Source organism: Mus musculus, chromosome 9 (assembly GCF_000001635.26).
Source record: "Mus musculus strain C57BL/6J chromosome 9, GRCm38.p6 C57BL/6J".
Lineage (NCBI taxonomy): Eukaryota > Metazoa > Chordata > Mammalia > Rodentia > Muridae > Mus > Mus musculus.
Window position 1 is genome coordinate 3,333,708 of NC_000075.6, and position 24,160 is coordinate 3,357,867.

The 24,160-nt window shown below is 37.6% G+C and overlaps 1 protein-coding gene and 1 non-coding gene across 8 annotated transcripts in view; both read left to right on the plus strand.

Moving 5' to 3' along the window:
* Positions 1 to 1,523: 1,523 nt before the first annotated feature.
* The window catches only part of Alkbh8 (alkB homolog 8, tRNA methyltransferase), a 55,924-nt gene continuing 33,287 nt past the window's right edge, over positions 1,524 to 24,160 (plus strand). The window contains exons 1-8 of one of the 7 annotated variants that reach the window (XM_006509883.3): positions 1,771 to 2,041; positions 4,749 to 4,884; positions 9,308 to 9,545; positions 10,881 to 11,012; positions 12,074 to 12,169; positions 13,555 to 13,702; positions 14,097 to 14,201; positions 15,713 to 15,783. Coding sequence is in view for 5 of the 7 variants with exons in the window: in XM_006509879.4 (XP_006509942.1) it covers positions 1,760 to 1,887; positions 4,749 to 4,884; positions 9,308 to 9,545; positions 10,881 to 11,012; positions 12,074 to 12,169; positions 14,097 to 14,201; positions 15,713 to 15,783 (906 nt within the window). In the remaining 2 variants the exon portion in view is untranslated. Of the gene's footprint in view, positions 1,544 to 1,567; positions 2,042 to 4,748; positions 4,885 to 9,307; positions 9,546 to 10,880; positions 11,013 to 12,073; positions 12,170 to 13,554; positions 13,703 to 14,096; positions 14,202 to 15,712; positions 15,784 to 24,160 lie in introns of those variants that run through there. The other 6 variants (XM_030244528.1, NM_026303.1, XM_006509879.4 and 3 more) reach the window with 6 other exon arrangements.
* Positions 18,950 to 19,079, plus strand: Gm24918. The gene has a single exon (XR_003948460.1). It is a non-coding gene; the product is annotated as a small nucleolar RNA SNORA24 (small nucleolar RNA).

The following is a 24,160-nucleotide window of genomic DNA, read 5'->3' on the forward strand; positions in this document are numbered from 1 at the left end:
TGTGGTGGTGGTGGTGTGGCTCAGTCTTAGCACATACTTTTAATGCAAGAGCTTTCTGTCTGAGTAGTGTAAACAGGATTAAATAAAGTCAAGAGTTAGAGAAAGCAACCACTTGACAAGAAATGACTATAGAATTATTGAGAAAAGAACCAAAGAGAGTAAGAGTATGTCAGAAGGATGGATAGAGAGACACACAGGAAGTAAGAAGGAAGAAAATTCAGTTTAAAAAAGATTTTTTTTAAGGTGGGCATTTTTTAAGGGGTATTCCTTCTGGGACATTGGCTGAGGAGGAAGGTCAACTGGGTACTTTCTCTGCCTCGCAGAGCTAGCAGGCTTTCTTCCCAGCATCTGGTTCCCAAGTCTTCATAGGAAAAATCAAACAACATGACTGCCCCAAGGTATGTTTTGAAGAGGAGGTTTATTGTAGATATGAGGGAGAGAATAGCCAGAAACATCTGGAAGTGTTTATACTGAACATGGCCAACAGACAGAGCTTGGCTTTGGGGGGTTGGGAGGGGGTAAGAGAGAAGAGAGGGATGCAAGTGTACCAAGAAAGAGCCAGGAGTAGAACCAGATAGGAGCCAATAGGCCAAGAGACCCAGTGTCCAAAATAGCTATGTTATATGGAGATCAATAAGTCGGGAAGGGAAGAAGCAGAAAGTTAGTCCCTGAGATGGAAAGGTTTAGGGGAAGGGGAGAGGTGAGCAGTGCTGGGAGGAGCAACAGGTACTGAGTAATGTTGCAGAGAGCTGCAAGTATTTGCATTGATGTTTTAGTAGGCACTTCAGTCAGTGATTTGTCCCTCTTTCTTTGAGGCCTAACAATGTGGAGTTGAGTAAATACTACAAATTAAAAACAATACTGTTACTGTTTTTTTGTCATGAGTCAATCTCATAATAGGGATATAATTATTGTCTTTAATTTTTCTGCCATTTAAACTTTACTTTGAAATATCTTTCCTGAAGTAGATCCAGTTTCTTCTGTTTTAGAGTTTCTACTCTTTCTGGTTTTTTAGATTATATTATAATTTACTCATTGCATTTCCTACCTCCAAACCCTCTCCTATACCCATCGTCCTTGCTCTTTCAAATTCATCACCTCTTTTATTATTAATTGTACATACATACATTAATACAAATTGTACAATGTTTCTTGTATTTAAGTGTTTTCAGGCTGATCATTCATTGTTGGATAAACAATTGGCGTGCTCTTCCCTGGAGAAAAGTATTTCTCTTGCTCTCAGAATTCCTTATTTGCATATTGTTCTTTGTGTAGGGTTTAGACGTTCTCGACTCTTTGCCTGACCACACAAACACAACCGTTTTCATTGTCTTTGTTCAGTTCAGTATAGGCAGTCACACTAGAGAGACTTTATGGGTGTGGCTTCTGATGTTCCCAGGAGACACAATTCACAGTAAACTTCCGTTTCTCCACCTCCATTTTCTCTGCAGTGTTCTAAGCCTGAGGTATAGGAGTTGTGCTGTAGATGTCAGTTGAGACTGAACTCTACAGCTCTGCATTTCGATTGGTGTGGTTTACACAGGTAAGTTCCCTTAAGACTACAGTTATTTGTGAGTATAAGATCAAATGTTTAGCATTTAGTAACGTGATAGTTGTAGGTCCTATTCCAACGATTACTATTCACCCAAATAAAGCAGCCAAATTTTCTGTTTCAAGCAGCAGTTTACAGACATTTGGCGGAGAAAGGGTCAACAAAGAATTTGAGTCCCGAAGGGGGTTGTGGTAGCCCCAGGGACTCATGGGAAATGTAGTACTATTGTCTGCAACATGGCGGCGTCCGGTTGAAAGGGTGTCAGAGCATAGGTGGTCAGGCTGCACCGGGGAAGGCTGGCGATTGACAAAGCAGCTGGGAGGTGAACATTTCTGGTGAGGAGAGAGAAAAGTGTACGCCACCTGATTGGGGCCTGGGGATATGGAGGATCGCAAATCCTGGCTTACTCCTTTCAGCTCCCTGTCTGCTCTGTCCTGACCAGCATGGGCCGACTCAGACCGCGAAGAGTGCAGTTTATGGGTTGGGGAGGTAAGGCCGTTGGGAACCCTGGTAGGATCTAATGTCCTTATGTTTGGCATATGATGGATGCCTAGCGGTGTCTGTATTAGCTGCCATAGGGGTTGAAGACCAACCCTTGCTTTTAGTCGTTTTTCAGCAAGCATCAATTCTGTGAAGCACGGATATGCAAGGCACTCTTGGCCCACATCTGCCTTATATTTTTTTCTTGATCAGTCCTTCTGCTTCTGGGGTCAAGTAGTGTCAGACTGTGGTTTTGATGATTTCGTTTAACGTTTGTCTCTAGCTGTTTAGCAGGTACCCAAGATTGTAGACGAGAGTTTCTGACTCCAACACATGCAGATAATTGGGATACTCACTCGGTGGGTGTTACGGAAATCGCTGAAGATGGCTGCCAAAATTAGAATTACGGAGTTTAATAGCTAAAATGGCAAATTCTGCTTAGGTTTATTTAAATATGTATATTTAATGAGTCGCTACTACATATCACATCCTGTTTAAGTGCTGTGTACTACCCGGTGAATAATACAGACAAAATCACTACTTCATGTACTTAACTTTCTATTCACTTACAGAAGATAACAAACAATGAGTGTAAGAAAAAATAGAGTGTGTAATTCAGAAACGGTAATTTTTTTCTAAGTCTTAATGTTTAACTCTGCTTTCTTTTTAAATAGATAATGTAATTTGGATAGCTTATTAATTCAAAAGACATGTATCACCTGCATGTGTATCTATATACCACCTACATGCCAGAAGAAGGAGTGAGATCTGGAACTGGAGTTGTGAATGGTTTGAATTACTATGTGGGTGCTAGGACTTGAACCCGGGTCCTCTGGAAGAGCAGCTAGTACATATAACCAGAGTCATCTCTCTAGCCACAGCTCTATTTTCTAACTCAGACACGGATACAGTACAGTTGGTACTTGGGGTACTATCCAACAAGATATATTGAGAGTTTACTAGTAGCAGAGCCTTTATTTCTTTGTTCTCGTCTTACCAACAGAGAATTTGCTCAGACTGAAGGCAACTGAACAACTAACTGCGATGGCTAGTATCCTATTTAATAGTGACCTTACTCCTGTCACATGCCAGGTGCATCCAAGCAGCTGTGCACTGACCCGATCCCTGTTCTTCACATCTGAGTAATCAGCCAAGGCCTATTGATCCTGTGGGAACTTTGTTCTCATCCTTGCCCTCCTCTCCTCCCCTCCCCTCCCCTCCCCTCCCCTCCCCTCTCCTTTCCTTTCCTTTCCTTCTATGCCTCCAGTAGAAACTAGGTTAACATTTCTGCTTGCTACAGGTGGATTAGTGCAGGTCTTCTCATTCTGAATTGTCCTATCATCATTTACAATTAACCTGCTTTACTGACTGTACCTCTTAACTTGTTTGCTAAGAAACTGAAGTAATGCCATTTTCCTACTGTCAAACTACTAGAGTTTTGACTGTGCCTTAGTTGGGTTTTTTTGTTGTTTTTTTGTTTTTTGTTTGTTTGTTTGTTTGTTTTTTGAGACAGGGTTTCTCTGTGTAGCCCTGGTTGTCCTGGAACTCACTCTGTAGACCAGGCTGGCCTCGAACCCAGAAATTCACTTGCCTCTGCCTCCCAAGTGCTGGGATTAAAGGCGTGCACCACCACACCGGGCTTGCCTTAGTTGTTTTGAAACATAATTTTATTTGTTTATTTTGTTTGTTTACTTTGAGGTATGCAGCTTTATTCTAGAGGGTCAGTAAACATATGCTACTCAAAAAATTTTATGCCAGCTGGATATGATGCTGCACATTTGTATTCCTAGCATACAAAGGCTGAGACAGGATAAACATTATGAGTTTGAGGTCACCTAGGTCTTCATAGTAAGAAACTGCCTGAATAAACAAAACATAAGCATATATTGGATATGTGGGTATATACCCACTTCAAAGGTAGATATCAGAAATGCAAGGTTATCCTCTGCCTTGTCACAATCTGGAGACCAGCCTGGGAGATACATGGCTCCCTCTTTCAAAACAAAACAACAAGAAAGTGGGGAGGGGGAACCCTTCAAATTATGTCTGTATTTCACTATTGTTGGACATTATCGTTTTTCCTTTTTCCTTTTTTTTGTTTCAATTATCTCTCTGAATACCTTCTTTTAAAATGACTATTTGTTCTGTTCCTTCTAATTTGAAGTTTTACAAACTTTTTCAGTAACATTGTTTTTGTGTTTTGGTCTCTAGTTATGCCACAAAACCCAGTAATACTGTTAAATACTATTAGCAGTTAATTATATGGAGATATGTCATAACTTTTCATTGTTAGGTATGTGCTTGTTTTGCTCATCTCACAAGTTCCCACAAAGCCACGTGCCATGTTACACTTGTATGGTTAGAGCACTGAGACTATCATAGGCATACATGCTCACTTGGTTACCATTCACTCCTTCTTTCCATATGTTTCCTGGGCACATACTATATGCTGGCATTCCTACTTTGCCAGAGTTTACATCATGATGGAAAACTTAAGCTAACAGATGAATTGTTATGCATGTTGTGTTAAATTCTGAAGTATTTTTACATTTTTATTTGTTTTCCATTTTCTAGATTTTTGGAAAGGAAACTAAAGTTTCTTTCTTTTTTTTTTTTCTTTACGTAACACAGAAAATTTTATAAAGTATAGAATGTATGAATAATAATTGTTCCTTCAAGACTTTTAAAACATATTTTTTATATATTTTACTTACAGTATTACTATGAATATCAATCATAAAGGTGTTTTGAAACTCACTAAAATGGAAAAGAAGTTCTTAAGGAAACAGAGTAAAGCCAGGCATGTGTTGCTGAAACATGAAGGCATCCAAGCAGTGTCTTATCCCACTCAGGTGACCTTAAATTGTTATTATCATTTGAATGTGGCTGTACCAGTATGTTAATATATTATGGGGTTTTTTTTGTTGTTTCTTTTTTCATAATTTATTTACTTTACATCCCAGTCCCAGCCCTCCCACATTTGCCCAGTACCATCACTACATCCCCATTCCTCCCTACTCCCGTTTTACTCAGAAAAGGGCAGCCCTCCACCCCATGGGTACCAACCCACTTAGGCAAATGAGATTGGAGTAGGACTAGGTACATCCTCTCTCACTGAGGCCAGACAAGGCAGCCTAGCTAAGGGAAAGGGACCCAAAGGCAGGCAATGGTGTCAGAGACAGCCCTGGCTTCAATTTTTAGGAGATACACATAAAGATCAAGCTTTACATCTGCTAACTATGTGTAGGTGGCCTACATCTATCCCATGCATGCTCTTTGGTTGGTGGTTCAGTCTCTGTGAGCCCCTATATGTCTAGGTTAGTTGACTCTGTAGATCTTGTGTTATCCTTGACCCTCGGTCCCATCCCTCACTTTCCCATAAGACTACCCGGGCTCCACCTAATGTTAGGCCGTGGATCCCTAAATCTGTTTCCATTAGCTGCTAGATGAAGCTCTTCAGAAGACAATTATGCTAGGCTCCATTCTGCAAGCATAGCAGAGTATCATTTATAGGGTCAATGGTTAGCTCCCTACCGTGGGTATTATGTTAATATACTTTAGGATAGCTCAAAGCTGTAATTGTTATGTATTGCACCCATATTAAATATACATTGTGGCAGGATGTGCTAGTTTTCCATTTATATGGTAGCCTAGTCTGTAGTTTGAATTCCTTTCACTAGTGGAAGTTGAACTAGAGCAGTGGTTCTCAATCTGTAGGTCAAAACCATTGGAAAATACATATTTCTGATGGTCTTAGGAACTCCTAACCATAAATTTATTTTCCTTGCTACTTCATGCTAAATTTTGTTGTTTAACAGCGTCTCATTTCCTAATCCCATCAGAAGTATGTGTTTTTCAATGATTGTGGCTCACGGGATAAGAACCATTGAGCTAGAGCATGTTGCAGGTACATATTAGTAATAATATTGTACAAGTCTTTATAGTTGATAATACAAATTCAACAATCATTATTATGTTTAGTTCTTTTTAAAACTCTATATGAGCTAGATTGGAAAACTATCTAGAGAGATTAATTTCCTCTATTATAAACCAGTTAGTGATTGAATAGAAACTTGAAGGTAGATCTTTTATATCCTAATATAGTCTTGTTTCTTTTCTCCCCTTTTCTATGTTACAAAGTATTTAGATTATATAATACAAAATATTTTCATTAGTCCTTATTTATAAAACCTTTTCACTGTCTGTTGGCAGTAAGATGATATGAGCTACTGTAAAGTTTCTTGGGCTTTAAATTACAGCTCAGTTTAAATCCTCACTTCTCTTCTTATTTAGATAGGAGCATTATTTTTGACCTGGGCTTTATTTCTAAGCTGGGCATAGTATAGCATAGCTAAAGCTTTTGGACTCTCAGAGGTAAATCTGCTTGTCTTTTATTTATTAATGAAGTGACTAATGACTTCTAAGTAGCCTCTGATCACTGGAGACACCAAGGCATGATTGGATAAGTCAACTTAGCCATCCTTTTTCCTGTGAAAGGAAGTTGAGTTGAGTACTATATTAGTTACTTTTATTATCATTACAACAGAATATGTGACAGAATAAGGAAGAGAGAAATTAATTTTTTATCATAATTTAGAAACTACAGTTTCTATAGCAGAAAAGACATGATATAATATAGCAGAAAAGACATGATATAATACTAGCTTCTGTTCTTCCATAGTCCTCCCCAAAACATGGTCATGTTTGTCACAACTTCTGGTGCCAACTTGTATTAGTTAGGGTTTCTATTGCTGCAACAAAACACCATGATCAAAAAAGCAAGCTGGAGAGAAAGAGGTTTATTTAGTTTACATTTCCACAGCCCTATTCATCACTGAAGGAATTCAGGACAGGAACTCAAAGAGGGAAGAATCCTGGAGACAGAAGCTAATACAGAGGCCATGGCTGCTGCTGCTTATTGGCTTGCTTACCCTTACTTGCTTTGCCTGCCTTTTATAGAACCCAGGACCACCACACCAGTGGTGGCACCACCCACAATAGGCTGGGGCTTCCCCCATTGATCGCTAGGTTTGGAAATGCCTTAGAGCTGGATCTTATGAAAGCATTTCCTCAACCAAGGCTCCTTCCTCTCTAATGTCCCTAGATTGAGTCAAGTTGATACAAAACATCCAGTACACTGGTATTCTAGATCATGTTGTATGAGAATGTACAGAGAATAGAAAAAGGTACTTTGTTTCCTTTAGTGTCTCTTACTCAGTTTTAGGGAAAGAATCGAAATGTTTTTGTAATGTTGTCACATATAACCAAATTGTTATGGCATGTTTTGAAAATACCTTACTGAATAAGGTCCATGGTAAAGCAATCTGAGAATAAATTTTATGCTGTTCAATGTAGTACTGTAGCAATGAATTGAATATAAGTATATCCTTATGCTTGTGTGTAAAATGTATTTGACTAGACTCTATAGAAGAGAGTTTTATCTTTCTTATTGTCCAATTTATTGGCAGTTCTATTACACTCTTCAAGGAAGCTTATAAATATCCTCGTTTTAGGTAATCTAGTTAATTTACTAAATTTGAGCTAAATACATTTCAAAAAGTTAGTAAATTTATAATGAGAACAAATGTGTCTTGTAGGCTAAGAATTTTTTCACATTTTAAAAGCATATTAAATAAATTGAACTGAGAAATTTATATGGTCTGTATACCCTTGAAATACTCTTTTAAGAACATTTTCAACACTTGGTATAAATAATGAAATTGGTAAGAGTACACCATCCCTGCTGAGGAATGGTGGTACATATTTTTCATCTAAGCACTCCAGAGTTAGAGGCAGATGAATCTTTGTGAGTTCGAGATCAGTCTGGTCTACAGAGCTAGTTCCAGAACAGCCTACATAATATATTCGTAATACATGGGTACTGTGGCACATGCACTCCCGCACACAGACACACACACACACACACACACACACACACACACACACACGCATGCATAAGCTTTCACATGTATACAAATAAGATTTAAAAATAATAGGTGGTAAATTACATTGACATACTTTAACATTATAACATTATATATGGATTTTTTTTTTCAGAATCTTTCTTTTTTTCTTTTTTTTTTTTTCAAAACAGGGTTTCTCTGTATAGCCCTGGACTCACTTTGTAGACCAGGCTGGCCTCGAACTCAGAAATCCGCCTGCCTCTGCCTCCTGAGTTCTGGGGTTAAAGGTGTGCGATACCACGCATGGCTGGGAATTTTTTTTAAGTATAGTAACTATGAGAGTACTATACCATGAACATAAAAATAAAGATGAGAAGATTCCCTCTTTCACTCCAAATCCCTTGACTAGAGCAGTCTTCAAATTGACAGAAAATAAGCTTGCAACTTATAAAGGAAAGAAAATTACTTAAAATTTGACTGAACTATTTTTTTTTTAAAGATTTATTTATTTACTGTATGTAAGTACACTGTAGCTGTCTTCAGACGCACCAGAAGAGGGCATCAGATCTCTGTTACGGATGGTTGTGAGCCACCATGTGGTTGCTGGGATTTGAACTTTGGACCTTTGGAAGAGCAGTCGGGTGCTCTTACCCCCTGAGCCATCTCACCAGCCCCCTGAACTATTTTTGACTCAGTTAATTTCCTTGAGAAGAAATCTTTTCATGTTTCGTGAACCTGCTATTAATTTTTTGATTCAATTTCTTGGCTTTACCTTTTTGGTAAACGTGGCATAATGTTTATATTCAAAGTGTGAGTTCCAGAAAACTAACAGCAATAATATTTAAACCTAGCTCCTTAATTACTCACTTAACTCAACTTTTTGGTGAGTACGTTCCCACTCTATAAAGTGGGGCTTATATTATACAAATAAGTTTACTCTGTCTTAAAAATTATGCTAAACATGATTAAATGGGTAAAGGCAAAAAGTATCAAGGTGACCGCTGGCTGCATGCTTCTCTCTCTATTCTTCTTTTCTTTCTTTTTATTATGCTAATTTGGATTGCTGAACAATAGGAATTTATCTCTTAACTTATATTTCTGCCGATGAAGAAATGAATATATATATATAAACAATATAAGTATTTAAAAATAAATGTTTATAGCATAGGAATACTTTTACCCCAAATACTTAAAAAATTAGTTTGTATACTTTGTATGAAGTCATCAGAACAAATAACTATTTTTGTGTACAAAGAAATCAGAAACTATTTTCAATTACATTTTTCTGAAATAATGTAATTTCATTTTAACTTGAAAATAAATAGGTTATATCCATTATACCCATTGTTTATTACTTTTTTTTTTTTTTTAGAGCCTGGTTATTGCCAATGGTGGTCTGGGTAATGGCGTGAGTAGGAAACAACTGCTTTTGACTTTGGAGAAATGTGGACCTGTGGAAGCTCTCCTCATGCCACCTAATAAGCCATATGCATTTGTAATATTCCAAACTATTGAAGAATCCAAGAAAGCATATTTTACCCTCAATGGAAAAGAAATCATTGATGATTTGGGGCAGAAGATCTTTCTGTACTTGAATTTTGTTGAAAAAGGTACCTTGACATTAGCTTCTTTCAATTTACTTTTTTTGTGTGAATTTTCTTCTTACAGAGAGTCTCTTTCAATTATTCTTTATGTCTGGGAGGTGTGTGCTGGTGTGCTTGATCATGCTGTGCCTGTGGGGGTCAAAGGTTAATGTAGGAAGAGAAGAGCCCTGATTTGCTGCTAGTGGGAATATGGATAACAACTTGAAGTGGAATTTCCATATGATCCAGCTTTTCCACTCCTGAGTATATACCCAAAAGTTTTAATGTTTACTTTTCTGTTGGCTAAAAATGTTGAACATTTTTCGTTGTTTCTATTTCTTCTTTCGAGATTTGTCTGCTTTATTCATTTGCCTGTGAACAACAACAAAAAAAAAAAAAAAAAAAAAAAAGACAATAACAAACAACTTCCCTTTGATTCCTTTCTTTGCTACTTCATTATTAACATGTAGAAAAGCTGATTTTTTTTTTTTAGCCGGGCGGTAGTGGCACATGCCTTTAATCCTAGCACTTGGGAGGCAGAGGCCGGTGAATTTTTTGAGTTCGAGGCCAGTTTGGTCTACAAAGTGAGTTCCAGGACAGCCAGAGCTACATAGAGAAACCCTGTATCTAAAAAAAAAGAAGAAAAAAAAAAGCTGATTTTTGGGTGTTGATCTTGTACTCTTATTTTGTTGAAAGTGTTTATTGGGTTTAAGTGTTTTCTGATGGAGGATTTATGAACACAAATATAGATAACTTGACTTCTTTCTCTGTGTATACCTCTTTTATTTCTTCCTCTTTCTGCTCTAGCTAAGACTTCAAGCACTATATTGAATAAGAGTAGAGAGAAGACACCTTTGTATCATTACTCTTCTGATATTAGAGGAATGAATTCAGTTTTTCTCTTTATGTACGATTACTGTATATGTAGCCTTTATTATGTTGTGGTATAGTACTTTCTAGTTTCATCAACCCTTTTATCATGAAGAGATATAAAGACTTCTACATTGTGTGAAATGATCATCTAGTTTTTTCTCATTCTGTACTGTCTTACACTTGACTTTTTTTAATAACAATTTATACAGTAAGTATTATGAAAAGCGTTATCCTTGAATGATGTTTAGAAAGCAACTCAATTATTTATGTACAAAGAGAAGACTTGGGTACCATTCTTTACTGAAGAGAACATAACATGGAGTATGACTAATTTGGTCTTTTTTTTTTCCTCCATTTTGTGGGTGCCATTTAGCATTCTTACTTCTGAAATGACAATTAAGAGCCTTTCAGACTATGCTTCTGGGGCACAGTTCTCTGTATAGAGGAGTATGGGTTTTGCATAAAACGGATTTTTTTGTTTTTCTGTAGCACAATGGAAAAACATGGGCCTTGAAGCCTTACCTCCAGGCCTCTTGGTGGTAGAAGAAATTATTTCTTCTGAGGAGGAGAAAAAGCTTCTGGAGAGTGTGAATTGGACAGAAGATACAGGCAATCAGAATTGTATGTAAAAATCTATGGTCCAAAATTAGATTGTTGGATACTATCCTGTTCCTGGTCTTGCTTTTGTTTTCTTATTGTACATTATAGGTTTACTGACATTCTACTATTTCCTCAAGATCACTGGAAGCAGCTTAGAGCTAATAGTAGGCAAACTACACTGACAATTATTAAGTACAGTGTTATATATAACATTTCTAGAGCTACCAGTTCTAAATTCCAGTCTTTTATAAACCCCAAAGGAATAGTTTTTATCAGCCCTCCACTGTTTGAAATCTTGTTTGGTCATTGACTTGGTCCAGCAGGTTGTTCTTAGTGACAGTTTCCTGAGGACCAGGGGATCAAGACTAGAATGTTCAGGTCAGCAGGTCTTGCACAAGTATGTTTTATGTCAAACAAGCTTATTAAGAAGTACAGCATCATACATACAGTTTATAGGGGGAATGGAACAAAATCAGGAGAAAGTTAGTCAGCTAATGCTGCACAAAACAACACATTGTATCTTATGTGTGCCACACACCAAGTACTCAGTCACCCTGGGACTGATTACTGTTTCTTCAAAGGTGAAAAGTCAGGTTCCCAGAACTGAAACTTTGACTCTTTCAAGGCCCTGGCCCAACTCCCAGACTGGAACTTGCCAGATCTGTATGGAGCAAGGACACAGAGGAAGTGTTCTTTTCTCTTTTCATCATTGCCTCTGAGAAGCCAGAGAGTGACCTGGCTCCCAACAGGTCCCTTCTGCCCTGAGGGTTCCTCTAAGTTCTTCTCAGTAGTACAGGACATCCCATAAGCATGAAGCTGCTATGAGAGCTGCTCTGCCTTTCTCCAGATCATTAGCAACTGTATAAGTGGCAGTATATATGCACACTTCTGTCCCGGTAATAGGTGAAACTCTTAAGGGTTTTAAACAACAAAACAAATGACATAAGCAAAATGGCTTATGATATTCAAACAATAATTTAGCAATTAACAGAAGTTTTTATTACCTATGACTCCTTACAATGTTAAATGAAATATGAAGGGTTGCTATACATTTTTATCAAAGAGTTTTTTTCCTTATACAGTTCAAAGGTCCTTAAAACACAGAAGAGTGAAACATTTTGGCTATGAATTTCACTATGAGAGCAACACTGTGGATAAAGACAAGCCCTTACCTGGGGGTAAGTACATGTTAATACACTCTTATTGCTGGCTTAGAAACAGTGATACATTAGAAGTTAAGTTTAGTTGAGGAGCATGTCATCTGTCAGCAAACTTTTGAGATAACTGATTAAATTTAGGTCATTTTCATTTATTAAGTGGCCTGGTTTTGTTGTAAAAGTTCAAACATCTGATGAAGTCAAAGCTCCTGCTTACTTCTACCATCCTTCTCTACTTCTTCCCTTTAAAAGTAGGTGCTCTTATCAGTTTACCACACATTCGTCTTCTTCTTTTTTTTTTTTTTTTTTTTTATGAAATGAGTTCATATTCAAGTGTGACTATGTAGTCAAGTACATAGTTGAACATGAGTAGCCTCATATCATAAAAGTAGTCTTCTATCATTCATATACAGTATATATCATTTCTATACACTCCTTTGCTCTATACTGTGCCTTGGAGATCTTAAGTCATGTTATCATCTTAAAGTGTGTCAGGGTAGTTACCTACCTCAGGCATTCAGGTTATTTCTAGTTTTCAGCACTTACAAATAGCACTTTAGTGAGTATCTTTGTGTGTACTTTTTCATATGCTGTGTAACAGTTTCTTAAGCAGGACTGCAAAAATGTAAATTGCTGCTTTTCAGCTTAGGTTCATCTAACAGATACACTTTCCTTCAAAGAGCTGGGTCAGAATATTTTTACACACTCTCCCCTTCCAGTCTTTCCAACATGCTGTGCAGCCTTTCAGTATATGGTTTCCTAGTTAGTAATGAGGTTTGCCACTTGTAATTTCTTTTCTGATTTTCTTTTCATATCTTTTACTGGGTGCATTTTTAAAAATGGTCTATATAAATTGGTTACCTAAGTTCGACTGGCAGTAATTCTTTTATTAGATTCAATTTTACGTATTTATTTATGTGTTTATTTGTGTGTGTGTGTGTGTGTGTGTGTGTGTGTGTGTGTATGTTTGTTTGTGTGTTTGTACAAGTGTCTTTGAGGAGGGGACAGTCTTCAGTATTGTTCTTCTGGAGCTGTCCATCTTATTTTGAGACAGGGTATCACTGGCCTTGAACTCACCAAATAGACCAGTCTGGTTGGCCAGTGAAGTGTCTGTCTCTGTCTAGTTTTTCAGGTATATATTACCATGCCCAACTTTTTTTCTATCTTATCCAACAGGTCCTTTGTGGGTTGAACCATCTCCAGTCCTACATATATATATTTTTTTATGATCTTGATCATATTTAAGGCTTTCAAACATGGTGAAATCACATTTATGACCTCATAAAAATTTTATTTGATTATGTATGATTTTTTTAAAAAGTAATAATTTACAATCTTTGAGGTAAATGGAATACTTTCGAAACTTTACAAAGTATACAATTTAATTTCTAACATAAAATCTACAGGTTGAGCCTCCCTAATCTGAAAATCCAAAATTCAAATTTCTCTAAAATCTAAAGGTGTTTGGGAGCTGACATTATGCTACCAGTGGAAAGTCTCCATATCTAAGCTCATGTGATGGGTCAGTCAAGACACAAGTACATGAAAAATAAGGTATAAAATTACTCTCAGCCTGAGGTGTAAGGTATTATGAAACATTATTAAATTTGGATAAGGGCAATGCAATGTGTATTAAGTTTTATTATTTTATAAAGTATCAACATTATTAGTAGTAAAATTACTATTTTGTGCTTTTTATTTGCTAGAATCAATGGTGTACTAACTTTAAAGGAGTCTTACAAGTCTATTTAATTTAATTTGCCTGTGGACTTATCACTTTTATTTGTTTATTTGCTTATTTATTTATCATTTTTACTTACCATGTTTATTAGTGTTATTTTACAACACTAAAAACTTTGATCACTATCATAGTGTTACTGTCTTTTTTATTCATAATTAAACATGCAGATATTTGAGTGTGTTTTGCTTTTCTGGTTACCGACTTTAGGTCTTCCTGAGGTTTGCAGTAGCATTTTGGAGAAGTTGTTGAAAGAAGGTTATATTAAACATAAACCAGACCAGTTGACCATAAATCAATATGAACCTGGGCATGGTAGGTGTTTCTTTAAAAAAAAAAAAAATGTTAGTTTTACTTTTTAGATCATTTATTTTCTTTCATGTAGGTGACTGTTTTACCTGCATGAATCACATGTGTCCTTAGTGCCCTTGAAGATCAAAGAGAGCATCAAGTGCTGTGGAGCTGTAGTTATGGATGGTTGTGAGCTGCTGTGTAGGTCCACTGATAGAGTAGCTAGTGCTTTTTTTTTTTTTCGATAATTATTTTTTATTCACTTTACATCCCAATTGCAGTGTCTCCTCTCCTCTCCTTCCAGTCCCACAGTTAGAAATGCTCCTCTTGCCCCTCCTTTTCTCCTCAGAGAAGGAGAAGCTTCTGCTTGCTTATGACCCAACGCTGCGACACATAGTCCCAGCAGGACTAGGCACATTCTCTCCTGCTGAGACCCAACCAAGCAGTGCAGGTAGGGGAAGGGGTGCTCTTAAACTTAGAGCCCTGGGCTGATGAGATGGCTCAGTGGGTAAGAGCACCCGACTGCGCTTCGAAGGTCCAGAGTTCAAATCCCTTAAAGCTGTATCTTAACTGTTTAGCCAGACTGACTCAGACTTGAGCTGCTTGTGTCTCAGCTCCCCCAGGCCAGGATTGCAAGTGTGTGCTATCATACCCATACTGTAAGTATCTGAACCGCATATATTCCTGTCTATAATCCTTTAGGAGAATGTACCTTTTTTCTTTGTATTGTTTCTTTGTGTTGCAGTTCCCTTAGCAATGGCTGCTTATTTACCAGAAATTGTGTCTTGATACACTTAGTCCTTACATTTGTCCTCTGCTCTCCAAGTCCTTGAGAATCCCAGTGCTTAAAGGAAGAGGATGGGAAGAGAGAGAGAGAGAGAGAGGGGGAGAGAGAGACACTAGTATTTTTCTTCCACATTGTCCTCTTATGCTATGAATGTTCCTATTTAAATAGTGACTCTTGATCCTGAATTTTATAGTCAAGTTTCAGTGTGGTGATGTTGAGATATTGTTTCAGATTTAGTTTAAATTTATTGAATCATATTTATTATGCTTGCTGTGATGGTTTGTATATTCTTGGGTCAGGGAGTAGCACCATCTGGAGGTGTGGCCTTGTTGGAATAGGTGTGACCTGGTTGGAATAGGTGTGCCTCTGTGGGTGTGGGCTTAAGATCCTCACCCTAGTTGCCTAGGAGTCAGTTTTCCACTAGCAGCCTTTGGATGAAGACATAGAACTTTCAGCTCTGCCTGTTCCATGACAGCCTGGATGCTGCCATGCTCCCACCTTGATGATAATGGACTGAATCTCTGGACCTGTAAGCCAGCCCCAATTAAATGTTGTTTTTTATAAGACTTGCCTTGGTCATGGTGTCTGTTCACAGCAGTAACACCCTAACTAAGACACTTGCCTTTAACTAAGATTATTGTAGCTTTTAAAGAATCAAACACCCTTTTCATTGTCCTTATGTGCAGCTAGGTGTGCCCAGTCTGAATCTGCATCGGACAATGAAATGATGTCATGTTTTCTATCTCAGGAATTCCTGCCCATATTGACACGCATTCTGCATTTGAAGATGAGATTATTTCTCTCAGTTTGGGGTCAGCGGTAAGTGCAGTGTAAAACATTTTTCTTTTAAATTAGCTTTTAGCATATTTTTACCTTGCACATTGCCTCTCCTTCACCCTTGTGGGACTATCTACATTGTAAAGAAAATAAATAAGATTTTTTTTTTTTTTTTTTTTTTTTTTTGTAAATAGAAAGGGCTGGGCTGGAGAGACGGCTCATCAGTTAAGAGCACTGGCTCTTCTTCCTGAGGTCCTGAGTTCAATTCCCAGCAACCACATTATGGCTCATAACCATCTGTAATAGGATCCAATGCCCTCCTCTGGTGTGTCTCAATGTACTCACGAACAAAAATACATCTTAAAAAAAATACCATTGATATTAAAAAAGAAAGAAAAGGCTGGGTGGTGGTGGCAGCAACACACACCTTTGATCCCAGCACTTGGGATGCAGAGGCAGGCGGATTTCTAAGTTGTAGGCCAGCCTGGTCTACAAAGTGAGTTCCAGGACAGCCAGGGCTATACAGAGAAACCCTGTCTCAAAAAAACCAAAAGAAAAGAAAAGAAGAGAAGAGAAGAGAAGAGAAGAGAAGAGAGGAGAGAAAGCATTACACTTTAATTACTTCCAGAGGAGGAAGTTTTTACAGTCTCTCATTTTAGATGTCTGAAATTTTATCTTATATAGTTCATTAGATGATATGAAAAATCTATTCATTTATGTATCCATTTCACATTAGCAGTTAAGTGCAATCCAGATTTTGTCTAGTGCCGTTTGGCCACCTTTTGACCTACCTTTGCATCCTTGACACCTAGTGGCAAAAGATAATAACTGCAGGAAGTAGACTAATGACAGAACTGAAGTTCACATACCTGGGAATTTTATTCATTTTTTGCTCCTGTTTTTTAGTCTTGGTCTCTTTGTCCTTGAACTCCCTCTGTAGACCAGGCTGGCCTGGAACTTACAAAGATCCATCTGCCTCTGCTTCCTGAGTGCTAGAGTAAAGACATGTCATGTACCACCATACCTACTCACATGACAGATCTTTTTACATAAGTACCTTGAGTCAGACCTATTAGACACTTCAGCAGAGGATTATTTCTGCCCTTCCAGGTCAAGGAGAGGCCCATATTATTCAGTGCTTAATTTCTGTAGTTGCAAGCTGGTAACCATGTAAAACCATGATTTAAACTGGTGAATGTAAGCCCTTCCAGCTACAGTACAAATTACTACTCTGACAGCCAGGCTCAGCTTCTTGGGGCATGTAAGTCATCAGTCCCCAACCCCATACTACTCTAGTGGCCTTACTGGCCATTTCCAGCTCCTGGAGATGCAGGCAGCAATCTATGCCTTACAGAAAAAGAACACAAGATCTGGCCACAAAATCCCATCAATTTCTGGGTTTTTCCCAATATCAGGACACAGAATCCCACCAGTCTACTTGCTCTAAGGTCAGGCCACAGAATATCAGCAATTGCTAAGCATGCCCTAAAATCAGTCCATAAAATCCCAACAGTCCCCAGGCCTCCCTGGAAAGCTCTCCCCCAACTTAGAAACCCTACGTACAAATCTGCCTCCTGCTTAGTTCTTTGCTGCTTCCTTCATGAGCAGAGGCAATCACCCTTCTGTGTCTTTCTCAATAAATTTCTTATGTGAAGTTTGTTGGGGGTATGAGTTTGTGGTATTCCTCAGTTTCCAACTGCTAGGATACCCTTCCCCTTAGAGCTGTAATACTTATAGTATTAGCAGCAAGTTACACATGAACTTTCAGACAGAAATAAAAGAAAATAAATTCAGAATAATTCTTGAAATATTGAGATCATCTGATCTAACTAGAGATTGCTTGAAAATCTGATGTCTCCTGGAGGCAAATACTATTTTTTGTCTATCCTCCTCTTGTCCTCTTTATCCTTCCTCTTTTTGTCTCTTCCCCTATATCAATATAGTTCCCATCTCTATAGTTTAAGTACTTTGGCTTCTTAATGTTTGCTGTATTTTTGTGATCATCTTGATGCTGTGGTTAAGGAAACAGAAATGTTTGTTGGATACAGTAAAACCATCGTATCATTTACATATATGGATTCTTGATATAGAGCTTTTTGGAAATAGCATGAGAGAAAAAACAAAAGTTCCTTTTCCATGTTGCTGATTCTTTTTTGTAGTTTTAGAGGGAATTCCCTGAGGTTTTTTTTTTCCCAAAGTTGAGAAATCAGAAAAAGAACAATGGGAGATCAATCTGTTTTCAACTCTCTACTGAGAAAAGTGATTGCAGACCTCACTATAATGTCTGTGGCTATGTGGACCTCTGAATTACAGAGCACTGTCTTGGTTCCCAGCCCAGACTCTGCTTAAAGGAAGAGGCTACCTTGTAGTGTTGGACTGGAAGTATCCTGTTAGATCTTACAAACTGGCTTGTAGGAAAAAGATTAAAGAAGAGGGCAGGGACAAGTGAACGTGGTTATAGGCTAATGGGTAAGCCAGCATTTCTGCTCTGCTAGGAAGCTATCAGCAAGGTGGTAAGTAAAAGTCACAACTGTGCTTTCTGTTTCTCCTTGAAAAATGTACTTTGCTTCTCAAGAAATAATGCAGATGTGCGGGAGCGAGGGAAGTTGACTGCACCTTCCCAACACCTCCAAAGTCACTGAAATGGTTTAATTAAAGATGGTAAGATGGGGAAATCTTGTGCTTTGTTTAACTGAAATCACTTTGATCATTATTTCCATTTGTCATCTCTTGAGACGTGGTTTTCAGCTGCTGGTGGAATGATAGTTTTTGGTTAAAATTTTCTTTGTATTAGCTAGAGAGCATATATGTTATAGTTATGACAGAAATAGATTTTACTTTAAAAGATAGTTTGAGGGTAAGTAAATCTTTGACATTTTGAAAATTTGAAAATTAACCTTTCAGATTATTATGCTACTTAAAATAAGATTCTAATTCTGAGCATTTATTTTATTTACCAAGTGGGATTAATGACATTAATTTCTTTTTTTAATTTTTTTATTAGATATTTTCTTCATTTACATTTCAAATGTTATCCCATGACATTAATTTCTTAACCAAAGGATTATGATAGGAATAAAATGAGTTAATTTTGTGAAAATGGTTTTCAAACTTGGACCCATCCATATAGAGTCAAAAGGCCTGGTCCATTAGGAATACTTGTTTGAAGCTGGAAGCATATGTTCTCATCCTTGGCATCCTCATTTGTTTTAGTGTACCTTTGGAACCTAGCTGCTGTGGTGGCTTTCTTTTCTAGCCACAGAAGAGCAGATTCTTGTTTATTGTCAAAGCTGTCACCATTTAATTTGTATCAGATTCTAACTTGCACAGTAAACTTCTTCACTGCAAGGAGATTCTGGGATGCTAGGTTATTGGGTGTGTGAAAATGTTTCAGTAGCTAACATTTAGTGTATACCTGCCTATAGAATAGGGTACAAGCTTCATAGCGAACCTATGGCTACCTGTATTTATGGTAGAATTTATAGCTGCCTATTTACTAGTGTACAGTGTCTATATCAGCTTTCTGTCTCATTTGAATACAATTTTCAGCAGTGTCATTGTTTTGTATTTTATGCCTTTGTTTGCCTTTTTTTTTCCCTCACCACCTAAAATCCAAGAAGATATGTATTTATATTACTTTTCTCCTTTCGTGGGAAATTTCTAAGATCACTTTTAATACTTAAATTTTCTAATTCAAGGTGTTCCTGGGAGGTTTTTTCTTCATTTTAAACTAAGTCTCATTTAAATAATTTAATTTATTACTATCCTAGGTCTTATGATATTTCTAAAAAAGTAGTGTAAGTCAGAAAAAATGTTGTCAGACATGCTAGTTTATACATTAATCCCAGTACTCAAAGGCGAAACCCAGAAGATTGGGATGAATTTTGGGCCAGCCTGGCCTTTAGAGTGAGACTCTGTTACAAAGTCAATCTGAAAACAGTAGTGTACATCTTATAGAGAGCCAAGTAGCTTTACCTTTTTCAGATATATTTTTATTGCTTCTACAGCTAAATTATGGTCATCTTAAATGCGTTTGTACCTTTGGAATTACCTCATGTATGTACGAATACATTTCTTTATATGTATTCATGTGAGAAATTTTTAGCTGCAAATAAGAAAAATTACAATTACATAGTAAGTTACGTTGATATCTCAGATAACAAAATGTTGTTTGAAGACTAGTTCATGCTCTACTACACAAGATCTAGCTTAGTGAGATACTAGCAAGAGGTAGAATGTATTGGGATATGAAAGTATAATAGATACCCTGTATAGTTTCATTTAGGTGTTCCTTCACCAATAGGTTTGTTCTGGTATAAACTGCAGCCTGACTTTTCTGGTCATGTGTTTTTTGAGTAATACCCTTACCATAAACTTCCTTGAGATAATGAGCTAGGAATGTTGAGCAGATAATCCGTTTGGCAAATGCCATAAGGACTCACTCAGCTGGAGAGTGAGTTGTTATTATAAATACCAAGTTGTTATTATAAATTAAAATTTGACCAGGGCATAACTTGAAAACTGAAACTAAAAATTATGGAGATGGTTGTTTTTTCTTTTTCCTTTTAACAATATTTAATTTGTATAGTAACTACTACTTTTTAAACAATGAGTTATATGGACTTTATGTTGATACTGTTTTATGGTAACATATGATGACATAGTAATAAAAAAAATTTTACTTGACTTTTACAGCTTTATTCCAAAAAGAGTCTCTAGCCCACATATTTCGAAGTTTTTATCAATTTTTTTGCTTGTTTGTTGGGATAAGGTCCTCCTCTGTCATGTAGGCTATCATGGTACTCACTAGCCCAGGTTGGCTCTGAATTAGTTGTAATTCACCTGACTCAGCATCTGAGTGCTTGGATTACAGGTGTGAGTCATCATACTGTTTTTCCAGGAGTCTGTCTGAGCTTTCTGATATTCATACCACATTTAGAAGCTCAAATTATGCCCTGATTGCTATATTTTCAAACACGAAGTGGTGTTGGCAATGATTTAAATAATTCTTAGGCATCCCTTTTGTCAACTTTAGAAAGTCTTGTAGTATTCTTTGTTAGAATTTGTAACTTTAATTTGCTTATATTTGTATTACATTAGTTAGGTTTCTTTGACATCAACATTCACTAAAAGAACTGAAACTGGGCAGGGATAGTAGCTGATGTTGAACATAGAAAACTTCATTACGGGGCCGGGTGTGGTGGCGCACGCCTTTAATCCCAGCACTTGGGAGGCAGAGGCAGGCGGATTTCTGAGTTCGAGGCCAGCCTGGTCTACATACAGAGTGAGTTCCAGGACAGCCAGGACTACACAGAGAAACCCTGTCTCAAAAAAAAAAAAAAAAAACAAAACAAAACAAAAAAAAAAAACAAAAACTTCATTACGTTATTAATTTTATAAAATTCTCATTACCTCTGGTTTTGCATTCAAGGTCATGATCACTTTAGAATCAGCAAACATTTTTTTTTTGAAGATAATTTTGTAATTATTTTTATGTACAGAAAACTTAGTGTACATTTAACTCAGTTTGGTGGTGAGTTCTTTAGCTTTTGCCTTTTCCAGCTTGGCAATGTGAGCCACAAACTTGGGACCCAGGACATTGCCTCCCTAGTGGCAACGGATCTCGTCATATCTGTCATTATAATTGGTCCTAATAGCTTCCACCAGCTTAGCCAGAGCACCCTTGACTTCCGAGTTACCCTGTGTGAAGGCAACAGTGGTGCATGCCTTCCTGTGGACCAGGCACCCCAGCCTGGCCTTTCCCTTGATGATGCAGTAGGGCATACACCCCCATCTTTCAACACAGGGCAGGCGGGAAAACCACTAGCTCAATGAGGTCTACATCATGGGCAATCACCACCAGCTAAGCCTTCTTGTTCTCCACCAAGGTGGTGACTGTATTGACTCCTGCTTGGAGGACAGGTGGTCTCTTAGTTGGGACGTCTCCTTTGTCAGCAGCTTTCTCCTCAGCATGTGCCAGTAGCCTTTGCTGCTTCTCTTGCTTTGTCTCTGGCCTATGTTTGTGGACAAGCTTAAGTAGCTGAGTAGCTGTTTGCCTGTACAGGGCCTGAGTGAACTGGTTAATGGCAGGAGGTACTTTGAGCCTCTGCAGCCTGATGTAGTGTGGCCATTTGAAGAAGGGTGTTGGATCTCTTTTGGGCTGGATGTCCTGCCCAATGCCAACGTTCTTGGGCATTTTCTCAAACAAAGGATTGACCACCTTTTTGGCCTCCTGTTTCTTGATGACAGCAGATGTTGGGGCCACCTTCGTCCCTCTTGGCCTTCTTTCCATCTTGCTCTGGCGGTGGAGAGAGCATCAGTAAAAATTCTTGACATGTATTTTAAGGATTCTAACTGTTTGTGGTATTGAGCTTTGAACCCAGAGCCTCACTCATGCTAAGCTGTGCTACTGAGCTATGTTGGTGGTCCATATAACTTTGCTCTGAAGCGTTATTTATTACATCCTATGCTTTCTTTTGAACCAACTTTTAAAAGGGGAGATTAACACAAATGAGCTCATGTATAATGAAGCTCATAAATAAATGTCTCCCATACTCAAGTTAACACATGCAGCCATCATCCTCTTTGTTTCCATAGGCACTGTTTCCTTCAGTATTATGACAAAAAGGAAAGTGTTTCTAGCTAAACTTCTAGACATTAGAACATCTGATGTCCTAAAAGCATTTTAGCTACTCTTCTTCAAGATTTCATATACTATTGCCTTTCAGTGGTTCTCAACCTTCTGAATGCTGTGACCCTGTAATACAGTTACTCATTTGTAGTGACCCTCAGCCATAAGAGTTTTTTTTTTTCTTGTTACTTCATAGTTGTAAGTTTGCTACTATTGTGAATGATAATGTGAATATCTGATATTTCTGATGGCCATAAGGGTCTGTTCAACCCCCAAAGGGATTGTGATCCACAGGTTGGAAACCAATGTGCTAATGCTTTCTTTTACTTTTGAATGTAACTTTGGCACATTTCAAGACTTTTTCCTTTTATCTTTTTGTTTTTTATGGTTATATTATGATGGGTTATTTTTTCCTCAGTACTGATGAATGGTTTGAATATTCTACATTGAGTTTATTGGGTTAGATTTGTCCATCGTTTTGCACAGATGTTAGGTACTGTCTCTTCATTCTGCTTCTGATGGAGAAAAGTTGACCAGCCATGTGACATTTCACACAGAGTGGCTGTTGGGGGTGTCTAGCTGGGCACTAGATGTAACTGAGCAACTAAAGTTCATGGCAGATGGAGAGGTGCAGAGATAAGAATACTGATAAGAGCACAGTTTTCCAGGTGGGAGATAGTAGCATCCAGCAACTTTTCCAAAAAGGAAAGTTGAAATTCAACTACTATGTGTGTGTCTGTGTCTTTTATCCATGGATTCAAGAGAAGCTAGGTGGGAGCTGGTAGCATGTCCCATTCCCAGAGCTTAGGCTGGGTAGCAAAAGCTACATACAACATTATAGCATGTTAAAGGTTTTCTTTTTAAATTTTTGTGAGTTTTTTGGTTTGTTTGTTTGTTTGTTTGTTTAATATGCATGGGTGGTTTTGCCTCATGTTTGTGTACCACATTCAAGAAGTGCCTGTCTCCACAGAAGAGGTCATTGGATCTCTGCAAATGGTTCTATGCTATGTGGTTGCTAGAAATCAAACCTGGGTCTTCTGGAAGAACAGTCAGTGCTCTTAACCACTGACCCATCTTCCTAACCCCTACATTTATATTCTACTAAACAAAGAATAAATAAAGAATACTAAACAAAGAATAAATAAAGTAGAGTAAACCCCAGATGGCAATTTTAATCAACATTTGATTACTTTTGCAACATAGTATTAGAAATTACAAAGGTAAAGCCTATGTGAGTGTCTTCAGATCTTTATATGCTGGTACCGAGAGTAGGCTAAGAACTCGGTAAGCCAGACTTGGATTTTAGCTCTTCCTGATTTATAAATTAATGACCCCAAACCAGTCCTTAACAAAACGTTTTAAAAGGTAGATGCTGGATAGATGCAAGGACAAAGCAATAATGTCCTTTAGCAGTAATAATTCTATATTCAACTTCTCATAAGCTTGTGCTGTTGGTTACTCAGATTTGTTGCATAAAATATTGATTGGGTATATCAGGACAAATATTTCAAACTAACTAGTCTCACATTTATGTTCTTGTCAGTACTAATTATTTACTTAGATTTCTGTTTTTAAAACCATTGCCATCCTTTGATGCTGGGGAGGGTGTTTGAGTTTCACAACTAAATGTGTGGTGCATTTCTAAAGTGATTCATGTTGGCCATAAATTGTGACCTTTAGTGAGGGAGAGCTTGCCCCTTGCATTCAGTTTTGCGATCTTTGACTGATAAATATTTGTTGATGAATGAATTGGAATCTCATTTTCTAAAGTCCTTCCCAGTCACAGCA